The sequence below is a fragment of the Phytophthora infestans genome, genomic scaffold (genome assembly GCF_000142945.1).
Source record: "Phytophthora infestans T30-4 supercont1.18 genomic scaffold, whole genome shotgun sequence".
In the NCBI taxonomy this organism is placed as follows: Eukaryota; Oomycota; class Peronosporomycetes; order Peronosporales; family Peronosporaceae; genus Phytophthora; species Phytophthora infestans.
Genome location: NW_003303741.1, coordinates 2,460,385 through 2,477,276, shown reverse-complemented (window position 1 = coordinate 2,477,276; position 16,892 = coordinate 2,460,385). Strand labels below are relative to the sequence as shown.

The following is a 16,892-nucleotide window of genomic DNA, read 5'->3' as shown; positions in this document are numbered from 1 at the left end:
CCACATACCCGGCCAAGTAGTAAATCCGGTTAACCCTTCGCGATTTGCACGTGTAAAGGAAAGCTCACTAGGTGGTAGGATCTGGCCAATGTATTATCCAGCTATCACTACCAGCACTAGATTCGCAATTCCCAACCTTCACTGAGCTCGTACGGCCAATGTAGTTGCGATTCTTGAGGGCAAGAAGGCACTTGCGTGATACTGTGCAAAGTGAGGTCTGATTCATAGTTAAGCCTATATCTGCTTGGTTTCTACCTTCTGTGTATTTTACCTGTTACACCCCCTACCAGGCTCGGCTGCATGCCCTTTTTCTCCTTGGTTCATCACCCCAGCTGTATCAGCATCAGATTCACCGGATCCATGGCGTAATCATAATGAGGTCGCCATAGTATGGGTACACTGTTCTTGATCCAGGTCACCTTGATCCACCTTACTGCAAGTGTACACTCATCATGGATCTGAGCCCTCCAATCTTCCAACATCATCTTATGACTGTCTGTGGTCTCCGTCGCTCTACGAAAGTTCGAGATCCATTGTATCCCCCATCTCCATATCCTGGATCCAGGTCACTCGGTGTAGGATCCTCAATCCCTTGGATCCAGACTTAGCAAAATTGGATCCGAGGTATCTAACGGTGGATCTTGCCTTCTCTTTTGTTGTTGATACCAGATCCACCTCCAGATGATATCCGCAGCCTTTCCTCCATAGGATCCCCACTCGATCCACCCGCACATGGTATATCCATGTCCCTCGGTATACTTGGGTGAGAGTGGATCCGAGTTTCCCTTTGGTCGATCTCAGCTGTACGGCCACCAACCATGCTCCTTTTTCGTTCTTCATACTCTGAGCCATTTGTGATCCCAGTTCCATCGTCGACCCAGATGGAGTACCACTTTACCCCGGCCCAATCCATTTCGAGTGGTGTGGATCCATGCTGGGCAATCCAGATCCACCCTAACCACCCGGTGCTGTCACTAATCCATGATAATGACACCATGTCAGATCCCGTGTCTCATTTCTTAGAAAGCACTTCACCACACTCGCCCTCACCGACGCAGCAGTGTCCTCGACCAGACCTGCACCCTTCTGCAGATAACGTGTCGCAGCACGATCTTGCTCAGGGGGAAGAACATCCTCGTTGTCCACCCATTCCGACATGCCAATGTCCACCACTCCGACCGGTTCAGCCTCGTTCTCGCGCCAAAAGGGCTTCTGCTTCCTAGCAGAGGTGGGTTCAGGACTCATTAAAGCTCCACTAGGGGCGAGAGGCGTGGCACCCAATGTTTTCGACTTCTAGTCGATCCATGACTCATGACGCTCCAGCCATGTCATGCCAAGGATGAGGCCATACCTTGAATCCGGGTCTAAGACCGAACAGCACGTCACGCTATCGAACTCCACAAACTTCACACTAAGGTCAACTGAGACCTTTGACACAGTCACAAGTGTCCCCGTCGCGAGACGGACAGAGATGGTATCACCAGTTTGCGCATTCAGTGCCTCTGTATGCAGCTGACCCCTTCCAGGGTGAAGCGGCGGGCGTAATTACCCGAGGCTCCCTGTCAATTAAGACTCTCCAAGGCTTCGCGGAGCCCTTCACGTCCGCTTGGACGACCAGCAATCCTGGCTTGCATACAATATTCTCGCGAGAGAGCCCAGCTTTGTTCAAAGCTGAGCCTCGTTACCCTCTACCTCCTCGAGGCACAACAGAACTCAGTTCTTCCCCAATAGACTGCCCCGCGCTTACTGGGAGTTACCGTTTCCCGGCGATGACACGGAAGGTTGGCTCGCCGGATCCTCGCGCTTATTGCGCAATGGGCATTAAGCCCGCAAATGCTTGGTTCTTTTGCACACAAAGCATCGTCGGATGTCGGCGCGCTGCTCAGCTGGAAGAAGCTCTGCTTAGGTCCATCGGCCCTGGACCGCTCGAAAAGCCCGCACTACGAGCGTACCAGCCCGGTCTGGCTGACTTAAAGTTGTGTTCGGTATTTAATGCAACGTCCACCGCCTTTTCAAAAGCGGTAGGGTGTACACGGAACACTTCTGTTCGGGCTACGCCCACGCGGGGCCCTTTTATGAAGACGGTCACTGTGACCAACTCAGGTAGAGGGTCCGCCACCATTCCGACGATCAGAGCTCTCAACTCTTGGACATAGTCCAGCAACTCCTTCTTACCCTGTCAAGTGAAAAGGAGCTTCGACCGAACACGGTAGGCCTGACTAGGAGGTGCAAACACGCGCGACAACTGATGTTTCAACAGCATCCAAGTAGGAAACGCAACGTCCACAGACGTACGGCACGTTAGTGCCCACTTGCGAGCGCGACCTCCAAACATTAGAAATAGCAACTGCCATGCATTGCTGCTCGGACTAGCGCAATACCAATTCTATGGCCATCTCGACCTCACGGGCTCGGAGAAGGAGATTCTCTCCATCCTTTCTTTCGAAGCTCTTCAGGCTTAGTAGGAGCGGCTTGGGTCTCGCCGACCCCGTCGCGCGTGACTGATGTTGCCGCCGTTGCGGCGCTCATCTTTTTTTTAACATGCTCCAAAGAGCGCGTTCTCATATCGGTAGAACGACGTCAGCCGAGCGGCCACCGCTTCTGGACCTTGCACCGCAAGGTGAGCCACGCCCTCCGGACCAAACAAGTACATAAGCTTGTTAAGCGCGTCCTGCTGCGCCGGGGCAAATTCGTGAACACCGGGTGTCCCGTCCTCGCAGCAGATATAGTCAACCGACTCGGGAGTGGGTTTGACTACAAGTGCTACCAAGTGCAGCGGGGCTGCCGTAGCTTTACTGTCAGGGGAAGACGTTCGACTCAAAGAGTCCTAAATACAAAGCTCATTATCACATGGAACTTTAGCACAGCCCTAAAGCCAGGGCTTAAGAGTTATTAACTCGAAATAACTCTTCTGCTTCCAAATCCGAAGTGTTTTATTTACTTTTATTGCGGCCAAGCCGCCTAGAGGTAGATGTATCTATTTAACTATCTAGCATAGTTAAACCTAATCCAATGCATAACGTGTGGCTTTCCGCTAACATACTGAGAGATATTGTTAGCTCCCCAACTTAGAGCTCCGGGTACTCCGTACACAGTGTGTGTCCCACGCCGTGTAACTCCGTTACACATTCCGAAAAATATTTGTCGGAACCAGCGACGAAATTTGTATATGTCTTTACAATAGTCAGCTTGAAAAACCATTTGCAATAGATTGGTGCCGATCAGGCATTTAGGCAAGATCCTAGCCTAGGAAGCCAGTCTACGTGACATTAAGAAATACCTACACTGTTCAAACAGCTAAGAAAAGCAGAGGGATCTGATGCGCCTAGCCGCTCTCGTGTCTACTAACACGCAGAAGGCACGCAACACCGCGATTGTTGCACTCAAGCGGATGCTGGAGAAAGAGGATGTTTGCATCCGCCTGGACACCTCCGGCAAACGGTTAGCTGCGACGATGGATCGCTTCGACTTCTATCTCGCCACGAACGACGGTAAGAAAGGTAAGATTGCACGTAATACGGCGACTTTATACCATAGAAATGTGAAGCTATGGCTATTTGATAAGTATCCACAGGTACGTGTGCCTACTGAATTGATACTGCTCAAGCAACGCAAGACGCGAAACAAACATTGCATTAAAAGAGGGAAAAAAATGCGGCTTGATTAATAAGGTTCCTCCTTGTACTAAGGAGGATTTGCAGCCTCTAATCCGTTATGTACGCAGCACAGCACGTGTGCATGGTGACTAAGACGCTGCGCTAGTGTGCCTGATGTGGCACTACTTTGGTCGATCGTCCGACTTAAGATACATTCAAAACAGCACGTGTCAGTATCTGCGGATCGTACCTTCTACCTTCGAATCCTGCTTGTCAAACTCTCCGAAGAGCAGGGACTCACCTTGATTCCGGACAAGAACGATTATTTTACGTGTCCCTTGCACGCTCTTGCTTTGGCGTTGGCAACGCAAGACACTCCGTGCGTAGCACTGCTCGATCCGTAGCCCGAGCAGGTAAGCGGAGAGTCTATAAACCTCGACGAAGGTGCTCCACTGTACAATGTTCTCGTCGCTGATCCAACGTCCCTCCAGGTTGGTGTGGTGCCAACAAGGCTCCCCGCCACTGCTGTGGAGACCACATCCGCATCGTGTGTCGCGCCCCGCCACGCTACCGAGGCCGCCCCATCATCTACAAACGCAGACAGTCTAGAACTAACAAAACCTAAGGCACGTACCAAGCACGGAGAAGACGGCGGACAGGCGTATGTGAACCGGATGCTCAAGCGTGTAGCTGAACCTGCAGCTGCTACCTCTGTATTGACCACCATTCTTTTAGACACGGCAGAGCCCAGCATGCAAACGGCGACGACCGGCTAGCTTCCCAGTGGATCTTCGACCGTGGTCTTGAGCGGATGGGGGGGGGAGGGCGCACGAGTCGCTCACGATTCTTGATACCACAGCGCTGGATCATGCAAGTCGGGAGCGACTTGGTCGCCTGCAGATTTTTCTGTTCCGTGTCTGTACTGATCTAAAGCAACAACGGCTCAGTGTAAGCATCAACGTCCTCAGCGTCCTCACTGCGTACCTCATCCGTTACTATCCGCAGATGAAGGATCTAGCGCCAATGATCCCAATCATCACGCGCGTTGAAGAAAGTTTAGTTGCGGCTGATATTCCGGTCGCTAACATGCTCGCATGGTCAGTGGCTCTGAACCAAGAAACGGTGCAACTCGCGCAAGAGAAAGAAGAGAAGCAGCAGTCTTGCCCAGCAATGGATCATCTTCTCTCTGTTATTCAACAGCCTATCACGTCGAACAAGGCACTTGCAGCTCGGTTGACTATCGTCGAATCTGCGCTACTCAAACATACCAAGGCGCAAGAACCCACTGAAGATGAGCAAGTACAAGTCACATCAGATCAAGAGTCCAAACCTAAGCGCAGGAAAAGGCAAGTAACCAACCTTCGTCCACGTGGTACGAATGGTACGCACGTGTACCGCGCGGGTGGGACTCGAGTGAACGCTACAAGAAGTCCGAGTCTTGCCATGTCGTCACCTCCATGAAGCTCTTTCTCGATGAAGGTTTCGTGCTCGATGTGAAGGCGGAGGATTATAAGGATCAAGTCCTCGATGCCGGTCGCAGCGCTGAAAATGCCACACTTGAGCTCTTAAAGTCGAATGATATTAAGGCGGAGGGAGCCAGTAGTGTATTGCGTGCGCTGCGATCTCTACACAAATCAGGGACTCTCGACGAACGAATCGCTGCCTATAAACAACTTCTCGCAATTAGATGTATTCAAGGCTTAACACCTGTAGAAACCCAGGACATGTTAGCATTAACTGGACAACCGTGAATAGTAAACGCGAAAGCTCTGACTGTGGAATATAGCCGAAATACCTCAACGTAACTGCTAACAGTCGAGTATACCCGCAACGCTCTTCCGTCGAATATAGCCGAAATATAGACAGGCGAAGAGTAGCTGAAAGGTCGAGGATACTGATTTGTTTTAACGCAGAGGTCCGGTTTATCCGATGGCCTTCCAAATGCAGAATGAAGGGTGGCAAAAGTTGCGTCTACTGGTTCGCTAATAGCTAAAGATTCATTTTATTCAATTAAACTTCGCCTTCTGTTGAGTTTGCTCGAAATACGTGATTTCAAATTTTGACGTGATCGCTGACTCTACACAGCACACCAATGCAGTGAAGATCGAGGTTCTGCTAAAATGCGAAGAAGAAGGCTGAGATGCCACGGAGGGGTCCCGACTGCTTGGTGTACAGCGTACAATTTTGCACGGCTGGATGTCGCCCAAGAAGAAATTTTCTCCTCTGCGCCCGACCCATCGTTAAAGCGCATTAAACCCCTGGTGTGGTCGCGACAACACTGTCCTACGATTTTGATATTGTTAAGCGCATCAAGCAAAACGTGACAGACGGCGGGAAGTCTACCGGAGTGACGATATTGCCGATGCTGTTGTGACTATTCCGGGGTTTTGTCAGCGTAGTCCCGCGGCGCAAGGCTCATGGGCGACCAGGTACATGAAGCGTCACAAAGTAAATAGCCTCATTTCGCATTTCTCGAACACGAAAAAGAGGAGAAGAGAGCAGTGTGCGTCGCCGATGTCCAGTTTGGTCGGAAACCCAAGTTGGGTGGTGTCGATTTTGGCCGAAAACCCCAAGAAAGCGGTGTCGAGTTTGGCCGAGAAAATACATTTACCCAAGAATTTTTCTCTGGATAATGATAATTGTGATTATGGCGGTGTTGGGTACCACTTTGGAGAAGAATGTGATATATTTCGTCTGATACCGTGCAAGAAGCACAATCGCCATGATTTGTTATTGGAAAACTGAGCACCAGAATGATCGTAAAACACACTGATAGGCGATAACAGGCTAAATGATATAGTCATGACACACTGATACGAACATTTCATCCGTCGCATGGGAGAACGTTTGTCATGGACTCAACCATTTTTGGCTATATTTACAATGAGTTCAAGCTGTCTAAACGCAACACTAAGGTCTCCCACAGAAACAGTTGTGGAGTTGTTGTAACGTTTCCATATGACAAATACGACCGCTTGGTTGTCTCTATATGTATGGGACTGCACTGGACCTTTGCAATTATGCAAAACCTAGCTCTTACAATAGAAAATCTAAGGAGGTGTATCGTACCACTTTGGCCCACTTTAGAATCGACAGTTTAATTTAACATCATTGTAATGTGGTCCACATTTGGATTTTTAATTGGACAAAAGATTGGTCTATATCATATGATTGGCCACAAGTTTCGGATTTTTCATGTGGCATCGAAATTAGTCCAAAAAAACTCTAAACCGTATTCCTTATGTGATTGGCGACGCTCGGTCATTAGCGACAAATCCAGCAGCCAATCAAATTAATTTAAATTTCGTGTTGTCGCGCTTTATGTGCTTGGCGACATATATAATTTTGAACATGCAATATAGTTTTTCTATGCAGGTATCTTTAAGGCTGGCAGAAAGACTGGACCACCTCAAGAATATGACTGTCGCCAATCACATAAGGAATACGGTACGCGGATCAGTCTAATGAAGCCCCAAAGTTTGCTAGACATATCACGTATATGAACATGTAGGAAAATGTCTTCGGAATAAATTGATACCCTTTTCAATTAACATCGTTAAAAATTGATGATACTGCGATAAAAAACCTAATGCTACCCAAAATTGTCGACGCAAATTGAGCCTTTGCTTTCATAATTTTAGCTCTTATTCACGAAAGTGACATCCCAGTCCAGACCCAGTAGTTTTGAAACCTCAATGATGTTTTAGCGCCAGGGAATAAGAAACAGCCGTGAGTTTAACGGTCGACCCAGGAAGCCACACGACCTCAGTCTTCTTCTTTTAAGCCAAACTTAGCAGACCTCAAGAGGAGCCAGACCCCCCCCCCTCTCATCTCACCCATTCGGACGGCGTAGATCAATGGCTGAGCGCAGATCATAATGTCCTGGGGAGCGGGATCAATACCCATCGTCGTCACTAAATTCGGAGGGAGGATAATTATTAGAGTGTGGCGTTGATGCAGCGGCTTCCAAATGTGCGGCAGCTTGGTGTGGAGTGCATTGATGTACGTGCTCATGCGTGAGGGTGTTGTAAGCCCGGAAGAAAATTTTAAAGTTGCTAGACGCGGTGTCTGCGCGTGTTGATGCTAGGTTCTGTAGTGTAGCATTGCAGAGGAGCTTGTACTCGGATGTGAATTGAGATATTGAAACTGTGTTAGACATGCATTACAAATACGAACGGTACTCCTACCCTGGTGATGTGAATGGTCCCGTACCCGGGAACGGAAGGGTCATTCCAGGAGCTCTGCCTCCCGACGGGATGACTCGAGGCAGTCGTCGTTACTCCTCGCCCAGCCGTCCCGTCAGGATGGTTCCCGTTGAACCCGACGACGCATGTGCCCCTGGCCGAGCCCGTTAGGGTGGTCCTATAAGGTGGTCTTAGAACGCCGGTGTCCTGGCGTCGTGGTACCAAAGCACCTCGCGTCATCAAGCCCCTTCCCAGAGCTCCCCGTTGTCCCACGAGGACTGACGCGAAACGAAGTGAATTCTTCTTATTAGTATAAGAAGTAGTGTAGTGTATGTAAGGTCGAGAAGGTGTTAGATCCCTCTTTCAGTTAGCTCTCAATCTTATATTTCCCTCCTTCTACTCAAGAGGAAGCCAATAAACAAACTTCTATTTCATCTTACAAGTGTTCCTATCTACCGTTCCTGCAGCCACTGAACAAGGCCGTACTCCCTGAACAGCCGCGGACTACCCGATCCTTGAAGCAGCATTGAAGACAATGTTGAAGTTGATAATCGCTAAATCAACGAGGCCTAGGAACAGACCCTTTTAGTACCTCTTGTATTTGATGCGTAGTTGCAACGAGTATCTGTACCATGTACCATACACGATTAGACATTCTGAACTTGCACATACAACATAACAGACTTACCGTTGTAGACGTAGCTGATCATGGACATCGACGCCACCCATGTGCGTCTGATAGTCCTTCACAATGCGCGGGTAGACCACTTCAAGCTGCTCTCCGGAAGGGGTTGAAGCTGCGGCCAAGGCCGGTGGGGTAGGTCCGGACGCACGATTGTACAGTTGCGGGTAGTCCTGCCGCAATGCTTCAGGCGAACGCGACTCGTAAGGCTCTTGTAGATACGTATAGGGTGTATGCGTCGTCAAATCCGACCAGCCATTAACGCCGAGCTCCTTCAAATACGCATCTGGTACTACACCCGATGCAATGCCATCCACACCACCGAGGGCAGAGAGTAATTCGTCGTCAAATTGCATTTCAGGTGGCGCAGGTTCTTGTGCCACGTCATCATCAATGACATCGACAAACAGATCGTCTTCGTCTCCATCATCGTTTTCGGCGTCTGACTCAAATGTTGCAAATATGATGAGGTCATTGTCGTTTACAATTTGATTCACATCTTCACATACAGCATATTGCAACGATACAAGTTAGTATTCCTGTATATCATGTACATACACGTTACCAGATAGACCATTATGCCGCGTGTCTTCCTTCGGTTCTTCTTCCTCCCCAGCTTTCCCCGGTTGACCCACACTGCTTGTAGACTGATTAAATTCTTTGTCTTCCTCAACTTGGTCACCAGGTGGGTTATCGGCTTCGGAATGATCCGACGCATTGCTGCTCAATTCGGCTTCTTCAAAGTCTGGATCCAAGTTTCTTTGATTAATCGGAGAGTCTTCAATACAATAAGACGCCACATACAAAACTAGTTCAGTCCAAACGTGTATCATACCAGATATTACCTCCTGGGCTTCCGATGGGATGTTCTTTATTGCCGCTGGGAGAAAGAGCTGTGGCCTTGGGTAAATCAGCTTGTAGTGGGCTCTTTGGTGGACGTGAAGCAAGATCCAGTGGTGTACCGGAAGGCGATGGTGAGGTCTTGTGCGACGGACTTTCGGCACATAGACGAACTGGGGTGGTCTCGAGAAGTTGCCGTTGAGCCGGTGCGGGTGAATGTAACGGGGGACTGCCATCGGATGAAGAAGGATTCGAATCTAACTTTCAACATACACGATTAGCAAAATGTAAACGTGTATCATACAGCCCACAGTACACGTACGCTTCGCTGTCACAGGTTTGGCAGCTTTCGCAGCGCTTCGACGTCCGGCAGCATTCGCAGATCCATCACGTCTTGCCTGCTTCTTTGCTCGAAGAGCCACTGCTCACTTAGCACAGTCAGTACAGATCAAAGACATCCAACAGAATATTTAGAGCAACTTAGGTCGATCTTGTCCAGGTACTTCATCAGGGCCTCCTCGCCAATAAGCACGTCCTATCCTTCGACATCCTTGATCGTCTTGCCAGGCTTTAAATAGATAAAGTCGACGGAAAGGCCTGATAGCTTCTTTGAGGTCCAGCCATCCTTATTCATTTCACGCCATCGCGCCCGGAATGCCATTTTGGGGATGTGGGGTTCTTTGCTCGAGAGGGGGAATCTAGAAGTGAGCCGCAAATTTGTGCGGTGGGAGACGTCCACCTAAAAACAATCATATGTAATTTGCTGGTTTGATCTGCACGCACTTTCTATCTGTATCTTCTATGTTGGTGTGTAGTATATGTCGGGAAAGCATGGAATCGTCACCTACCCCTATTTGAGTTGGAGTTTGTAAAGACCTTTACAAAAAACAAATGTAATGTTTCTTAACTTGTATGGTCCACGTTAAGAAACTGGCCTTATCTTGTAAGGTCCAGGCTCTCGGGTTCAAGGGGTTAAAACCTCAGGACTTTAAACCTCATCACCCTACAATTAACCCAGGAAGTCGGAACGGTTGCGATTGTTGAACTATTAATAGAACTCTGCGAATTTCAATGCGTCTCGTCAAATACTTTAAAAAATACTTGCCACGGCACTTCATACATACTGCACCCCCTATCATTTTGGATGCCTGCGGGGGCCAGAGTTCTTAGCGGAGCATCGGCCTGGGAGCGGGAGGAGAAAGCAAACCAGCAACGTGACTATGCGGCCCAGTTACAAGAACAGGTACGTAATTTGTAGTGATAAGCCATGAAGATATCCATTACTTAAGTACATGAAAAGGTTTTACAAAAACTAGCTAAGCAGGAGCAGGAAAAGACTCGACGGGAGCAGGAGCAACGCGAAGAGTTGGAAATGCTGGTACGTTCTACAATTGCGTTACTGTGGCTCAGCTGCCACCATTGCATACTTAAGTATTTATTTGTGCGAAAGAGGCGTGAGGGAGCTGCAGCAGCTCGAAAACGTCAACCACTTCAAGAACAGAATGCTACAGAATCTTTACTTCCAGCCCCGTCCCCCCATCATGCAACCTCAATGCCTCATATGCCGGTAGTAGAGCTACAGCAACGAGCATCTCCACTGAAGGCTGTCAGTGCTAATCCATCATTCACCGGCGGTGAGATCGCTTCAGGTGTACCTTCGACCGATGCATCATTACCTACGGCAACCTTCGGGTCGGAGGGCTATATACCCGCGTTCAGCTCTGTACCTTCTGTTTTGGAGTCACTTCTCCGGGAACCTGGAATCGGCGCTCAATCAATCATGTTTTACAACGATTTAACAACGCTTCACAAACTTGCTGCTGAGGTTTGTGAAACGAGTTTGAATACTTCAGATTAACTCAGTGGGCGTGTTCTGTTGCGTGCAAATTCCATGCGCAGTTGGATTTGACAGCAAGACAGAGGCGAACGACAGTTCAGGTTACTGTCACCCCCAAGCTGTATGTGTCGATAAGAAGCTAAACATGTCGTGTACCCTTATTGGTGCAGAGTCGCTATGTTAAACCGAACTTCCTTTGTCAGCAAGAAGTTGCAATGACATCTCCAATAACCACCTCGCCAACTGCATCACTCTCCACTGACAGGTTAAGCGATAATAAGGTCATTCGGGCACGTGAAAAGGAAAGTAAAAAAATATATTATACTGATTTTTGCGTTTGTGCAGCAGCCCAAGGACAAAATAATGTCTCAGCCAAAAATGCGGTAAGTACCTACTAAAATAAAGGACCTATGTGCTTCGCACTTAATAAATCTACACAGATCAAGCCTCGACGGGCTGCTCGGCGAAAGCATGCTACTTCCACTTACTAATAGTAAACTACCCCCACGAATTTCTCATTCGAAGACGGTTTCCCGTGTGCATGAGTCTCCGATTAAACCACACCAGCAAGCAAAGGTAACCTATGACGATGGCACGCAAGCTCTGGACAACTCCAGCGAGATGGTGCACTTTACAATTGCTAAGTGTTGTGAATGAACGAACAAGAAAGAGATACTGAGAAGACTACCAATTCGCTTTTTATTATTCAATTTTGTTTGTTACTTCGAAAAGTAGGTGCTATTTTGCTTGGGACGTGATGTTGCCCAGGATGCACACGGCATCTCTCTTCATTGCGAAGGCCGGGGCAATGTTGCCTCCACAATCAGATCTGTAAACGATAAAAAGTTAGCATGTTTCTGCTCTGACGTAAGGAGGACACCCACGCAGCTTTGTACAGTACGTACCTCAATCCTTCCCATCGCCACTCACCCACAACGACTCCACAAGTTTCTCTTGGACAGCGTATTTCTCCCTCTGGACATGCAGTTGCTTGATCAATCATCCACAGTTGAGGGTCTACAAACCACCGTTTGCAGCCACTTAAGGTCGTAAGAAAGGTCGAATCTTCGTCTAGCAGAGCTGCTATTTGGTCGGCAATTGACCCTCCACTTGTCTGCGATAAATCGTTGTTGCTAATGTTGGCAAGCTGCTGAATATTCCGATTCCACTCCATTGCATTCCGTTTGAGGAACCCCAAGTGTTCTGATGTGTGGCCAATCTCGGGGGGGTTAGCATCCTCGGCTCGGGATGTTGCTAACACTGCAGGTTTGTGGAGCTCCAATAATTCAGTTCGAATTTGAAGCTGGCCATGCGCTTTCTTGTCCTCAAATGCAGCTTTTAAGCCACGCCTCGTGCCTTTGAAATAAGTAAGAGAGCGCCACAAACCACTTCCAGATTTCTTTCTAGACTCGCCATTTATTATATGCGGAGATGGAATCACAGTGCTTGTTCGCTTGCTCTCTTCAGTGGCGGGGCGTCGGGCTGGCTGCAGAATTTGAAATGGCTGAGGCAAACCAGTTCCAGGATTTTCGTCACCATTTTGAACACTCTCAGAATCAACATTCGGCATCGATAGGGCAGACGACGAATTCTTTTGCCTGCCTGAAGATGTACCGGCTGTGCGCGAGCCATTTCCCATCGTTACACTGGGACTGTGGGGTCTCAATCGTAGCTGGGAAAGCAGAGGTTTCTTCGTAATAGTCGCGACTACTTGCTCCTCGCCGACCGAGATGTGTGATACTGTGTTGTCTGTGAATTCGATGACAGTCTGCCCTCTTAAAGCTCCTAGGAAGCGAGTGTTATGACCGCCATGCGGCTGACAGGTTACTTTAAAAATATCTTGGTGATGAATAACGGCACCAGCACAAAACAAGTGTTCTCCGCACTGCTGACAGCCGAACATGGTTCCCATTGAGCGAAGAGCTGGAATAAAAGAGGACGGTGACGTCTGCCGTGTCGTCTCTTTTAAGCACCCTGAGGCTAGAGGTGTCGAGAGACAAAAGCCACTGGGCACTCGCTCGCCTATCATACCGCGATCGTCACATCCAGACGCTAACATCTCGATCGAGAACTCTTTCTTCAACAACGGAGGACACTGGTTCGATGGTTGGCGGTGTTTCTTGGCTACGCCGTTAACTAGTTCGCCATTATCATGCTGTTGGGTTAAGCGAGTCAATCGAGCTTGGAGAATATGCTGGTTTGCTAGAAACACGTTCCCGCGAGCAGTCTCGAGACACTTGAGCTGAGCCTCGAAACCAGCATTTAGGCTGACAACAGGTCGCAGTGTCTTAACGTGCGCCAAAATCGCCGAGTAGGATACTTGCTCTTTCATCATGAGAAATGCCATCGCCACGGCCGGAGACCTCGACCGTCCTCCAGCGCAGTGAACCAGAACACCGCCGTTCGTTAGTCCAGCGTCGATGAAGACTGCAGCAATCGGCAGACAACTCAGCAGACTGGCGTACTCTTTATCGCGTATACTGAGACTCAAGTAAGTGAAATCGTCAGGGAAAGTCGCATAACTGCCCGCAAGGTTGAGCACGTGTGAGATCCTGTGTGACTTGAGTATTTCGACGTTGAACGCAGCGTGAATTGAGCCCACGAACAGGCCAGGGGCGACTTCCACTGGAACGTTGTCTTGCACGATCGCAGTCTGCAGTCGAAGCCCCGGAGCTTTTCGCATCGACATGGTAGCAATGTAGGCGCGCTTGATATGATGAAAACTGCCTACCGAGTTTTTTGCCGTTCGCAACTTGATCGATTGTAAAAGTGGCAGGTTTGCTTGTAGGCCAGAAGAGGGCGGGTCCTTACGAGCCTCCCATCGTCTTCGGGGCTCGATGAAAATAGCATTTTCTGGCTTCATTCACCTTTTTCTTGCCTTCCAGGAATGGAATACCGTATCCATACTGTTCCTCAGGAAGGGTACGGTTGAACCTTCATGTTGTGACTGATGAAAAAAAGTACCCGGCAGTATTGATTTTTAGCAGATAAGATGGCTCATGGTAATGTTTAAGTACGTGAGGTGGTCGACGATGCTGGTGCAGCGGAATGGTGAGCACGTATTGGAGCACGTCGGGTCTTCGCCATCCGTCTGACTGCAGTTGCGATAGCTGGCCGAGAACTCGTCGTAGAAAATCTAAGGGGCACCAAATACAAAAAAACGTAATACATCAGTCCTGCTCAATCTTGTCCAACCAAAAGTTGCATTAAACGCCACCTCTTCTGACGTGTGTTCAAACCCTGTCCACGTTGGCGGGAGGTGCGGCACTGCATCTTGAAAATGCGTCACGCGATACACTTCCATACTGGCGTTGCGTAGCCTCCCACTAAAATTTGTATTGCCCACTCGAGGTTTCCCAAAGGTGTACAACGCATTCACAGATATATGTTCTATGTATTCGAGCTCAAAGGCGCAGATCGCGGCGACAGCTCCTCCCAACGAGTGGCCTGTGACCATCAGTGATGCATGTGGATGTTCCTTCCGCAGCTTGTGAAGCGTGTCCACGACTTGTGGAGCGACGGATCGATAGGCCCAATAGAAACCCTGGTGCACCTTCACACTGGGGAACTGCGCGTAGGTGCGTCTCTTAAGGAACGTGAGGTTGTCCAGCCAATTGGTGACGTCCATGCTGCCTCGGAAAGCAACCACCACTGCGTCATAGAGCTGCGAGTAGCCCACAAGGCCTTGGAAATTGTCCTTGGCGTCCTCTACAACTTTCACGCCCTCTAGTGACGGAACGAACGCACATGGTTGACAGTTCCAGTGGATAATGTGCTGTTCCTGGCAGTACGAGATCGACGTCACATGCGCCAGGTACAGGGCCGTGCTTTCGTTGTACTTGGAATTTGCATCAGGGGTGGTGGGCGATACCGCTGGATTTGGCTGCTGATTTACTTCGGCGAGGTGAAATGAGGGCTGCCACACGGAGGAGGACGTGGTGGTCGAAGCAAGCGGCAGCAGCAGCAGAAGCGCAAAAATGGGTAGTTCCAAGGACCTCATTCGCTTGTTCTTCGGGAAAAACTCAGGCCGCGTTCGATCTAAGCTAAAACCAGCTGTAATTGTTATTAAAGAGCTGGAATGTCTCAGCCAGCTTGATTACATGTACGCTAAGCAGCAGGATAGCTGGTTTCAAAATTCAGCTCTGGGTTGAATTTTGATTCGTCCTCCTTTGCCCCTTAAAACAGTGACAGTAGTTCTAAAACCAACGGATGGAGCAGCAGACGAAGAAACAAAGGGCGACCTGGAGGCGTGTGGATGAAAGGGCGCTGCTTAAGTGCTACCTTGCAGCGCGCAGCGATGCTTCCTTAAAAAGCGACAGAGGTGTAAAGTCAAAGGGCTGGCGACAATGGCTGGGGGGTCTCTGTGCTCAATAGCCGTGGTATGGGCTCCTTGAGTGCTATTTGCTTTTGAGTTGCCGCCTCCTGCATTTTAGCAAGCGCTTGGAGGAGCCACAGGTCATCGTCGTCGTCGTGGTCGCTGTCTACCTGATGATTGATCTTTTTTTCTTTGTATACCTGAGTATAATGGTTGGCGGTCGCAGACGCCTTCAAATTCAGCCTATTTCTGATGGAACACGATCACTTATTTTTATCTTTATTTTAATTAACAAAACGACTGTTCTACAGCTCTAGCTTATTTTCAAACAAGCGTCCGTTGCACCTGCAAACCGAACACGGCCTCACTTATTTTACACATGTAAATATTTTGGAATTTCAGCTGTCATTATTGTAAAACTACCGGTCTATTTTTCAAACCGAGCATATTGGAATAATATGCTCGACTAGTAGTTCGCCGCCGCTACGCGGCGGGGTGGCATGTTTTTCCTCTGCTTTACGAGCTTTGTGGTGCCGCGTGGTTTCGATTAGGCTCTTGTACTTCGAGGTTTCGTATGTGTTGTGGTTTCATCTACTGAAACCACTTACCATTCCGCTGTATAATGTGGCCCCGTACAATATTGGTACGCTTCCGTTACCCGGTACTACATGTTGGATGTCATGTTCGTGGCCCGTGCTATTCCGTGTCCTTCCTGGCTTCGTGGTTCCCTGCTCATCCGTGGTCCACGTTGCTTAGTGGTTATGCGCTCTCTCTCTTTTGGGTTCATGCTCTTTAGTACGGCCTCTGTCGTGGATGTTAGCGATTTCCTGTTCTTAAACGTCTACATGAGCTGCACAGGTTTTGTGGTACATAGAATTTCGTGGCCGCTGGCCTCCCATCGTCGGTACTCTAGTCGAAGGGTGCTATTCCGTGGTTATGGCGACTCCATGTAGTCGGTTTGTTCCATCGCCCGAGTATCGTGCTCTCCTGGCGTGGCTCAATCGACCGCGTTATCGTGCTATCGTGCAATCGCGGTGTGGCTATGCTGTCTATGCTATCGTGCTCGCGTAGTGTATCTGCGTTGCCCGTGATGTCGTGTTCAACAATGCTCCGCGTGTGCAATCGTGGTCTCCCGAAGCGCTCCCCCCTGCTTCTGTGGCTGGTCTGCGGTCAATGCAATCGTACTATGGTCCTTCGTGGTTTGGTGAGCTCAGGTTCTACACTGGTGCCGTGCTCCGTGGCTCGATGATTTCGCGTCTATAGCTCCCGTGGCTGTGTGCTCTCCCATGGTTTAGTGGCTGGGCCACCTTCCATGCTATGGTGTCAATTCGTAATATCGCGGTTGGTCTGTCGTCCGATCTATCGTGATCTACTGTAATATCGTGCTCAGTGGCTCGGCATTACCCTGATATCGTCTTCCAATGCTCGATGATTTCTC

The 16,892-nt window shown here is 49.2% G+C and overlaps 2 protein-coding genes across 2 annotated transcripts; both read right to left on the bottom strand.

Annotated features, from left to right (window-relative positions):
* Positions 1 to 11,985: 11,985 nt before the first annotated feature.
* Positions 11,986 to 13,895, bottom strand: PITG_10623 (uncharacterized protein; the record flags this gene model as incomplete). The annotated part of the gene is made up of 4 exons (XM_002902330.1): positions 11,986 to 12,001; positions 12,045 to 12,381; positions 12,487 to 12,643; positions 12,686 to 13,895. The coding sequence occupies 4 exons, from the start codon at positions 13,826 to 13,828 to the stop codon at positions 11,986 to 11,988; spliced, it is 1,653 nt and encodes a 550-aa protein (XP_002902376.1).
* A 224-nt stretch (positions 13,896 to 14,119) lies between these two features.
* PITG_10622 (lipase, putative) lies at positions 14,120 to 14,808 on the bottom strand (the record flags this gene model as incomplete). The annotated part of the gene is made up of 2 exons (XM_002902329.1): positions 14,120 to 14,275; positions 14,357 to 14,808. 2 exons carry the CDS (start codon positions 14,765 to 14,767, stop codon positions 14,120 to 14,122), a joined length of 567 nt encoding a protein of 188 aa, XP_002902375.1.
* Positions 14,809 to 16,892: the final 2,084 nt, after the last annotated feature.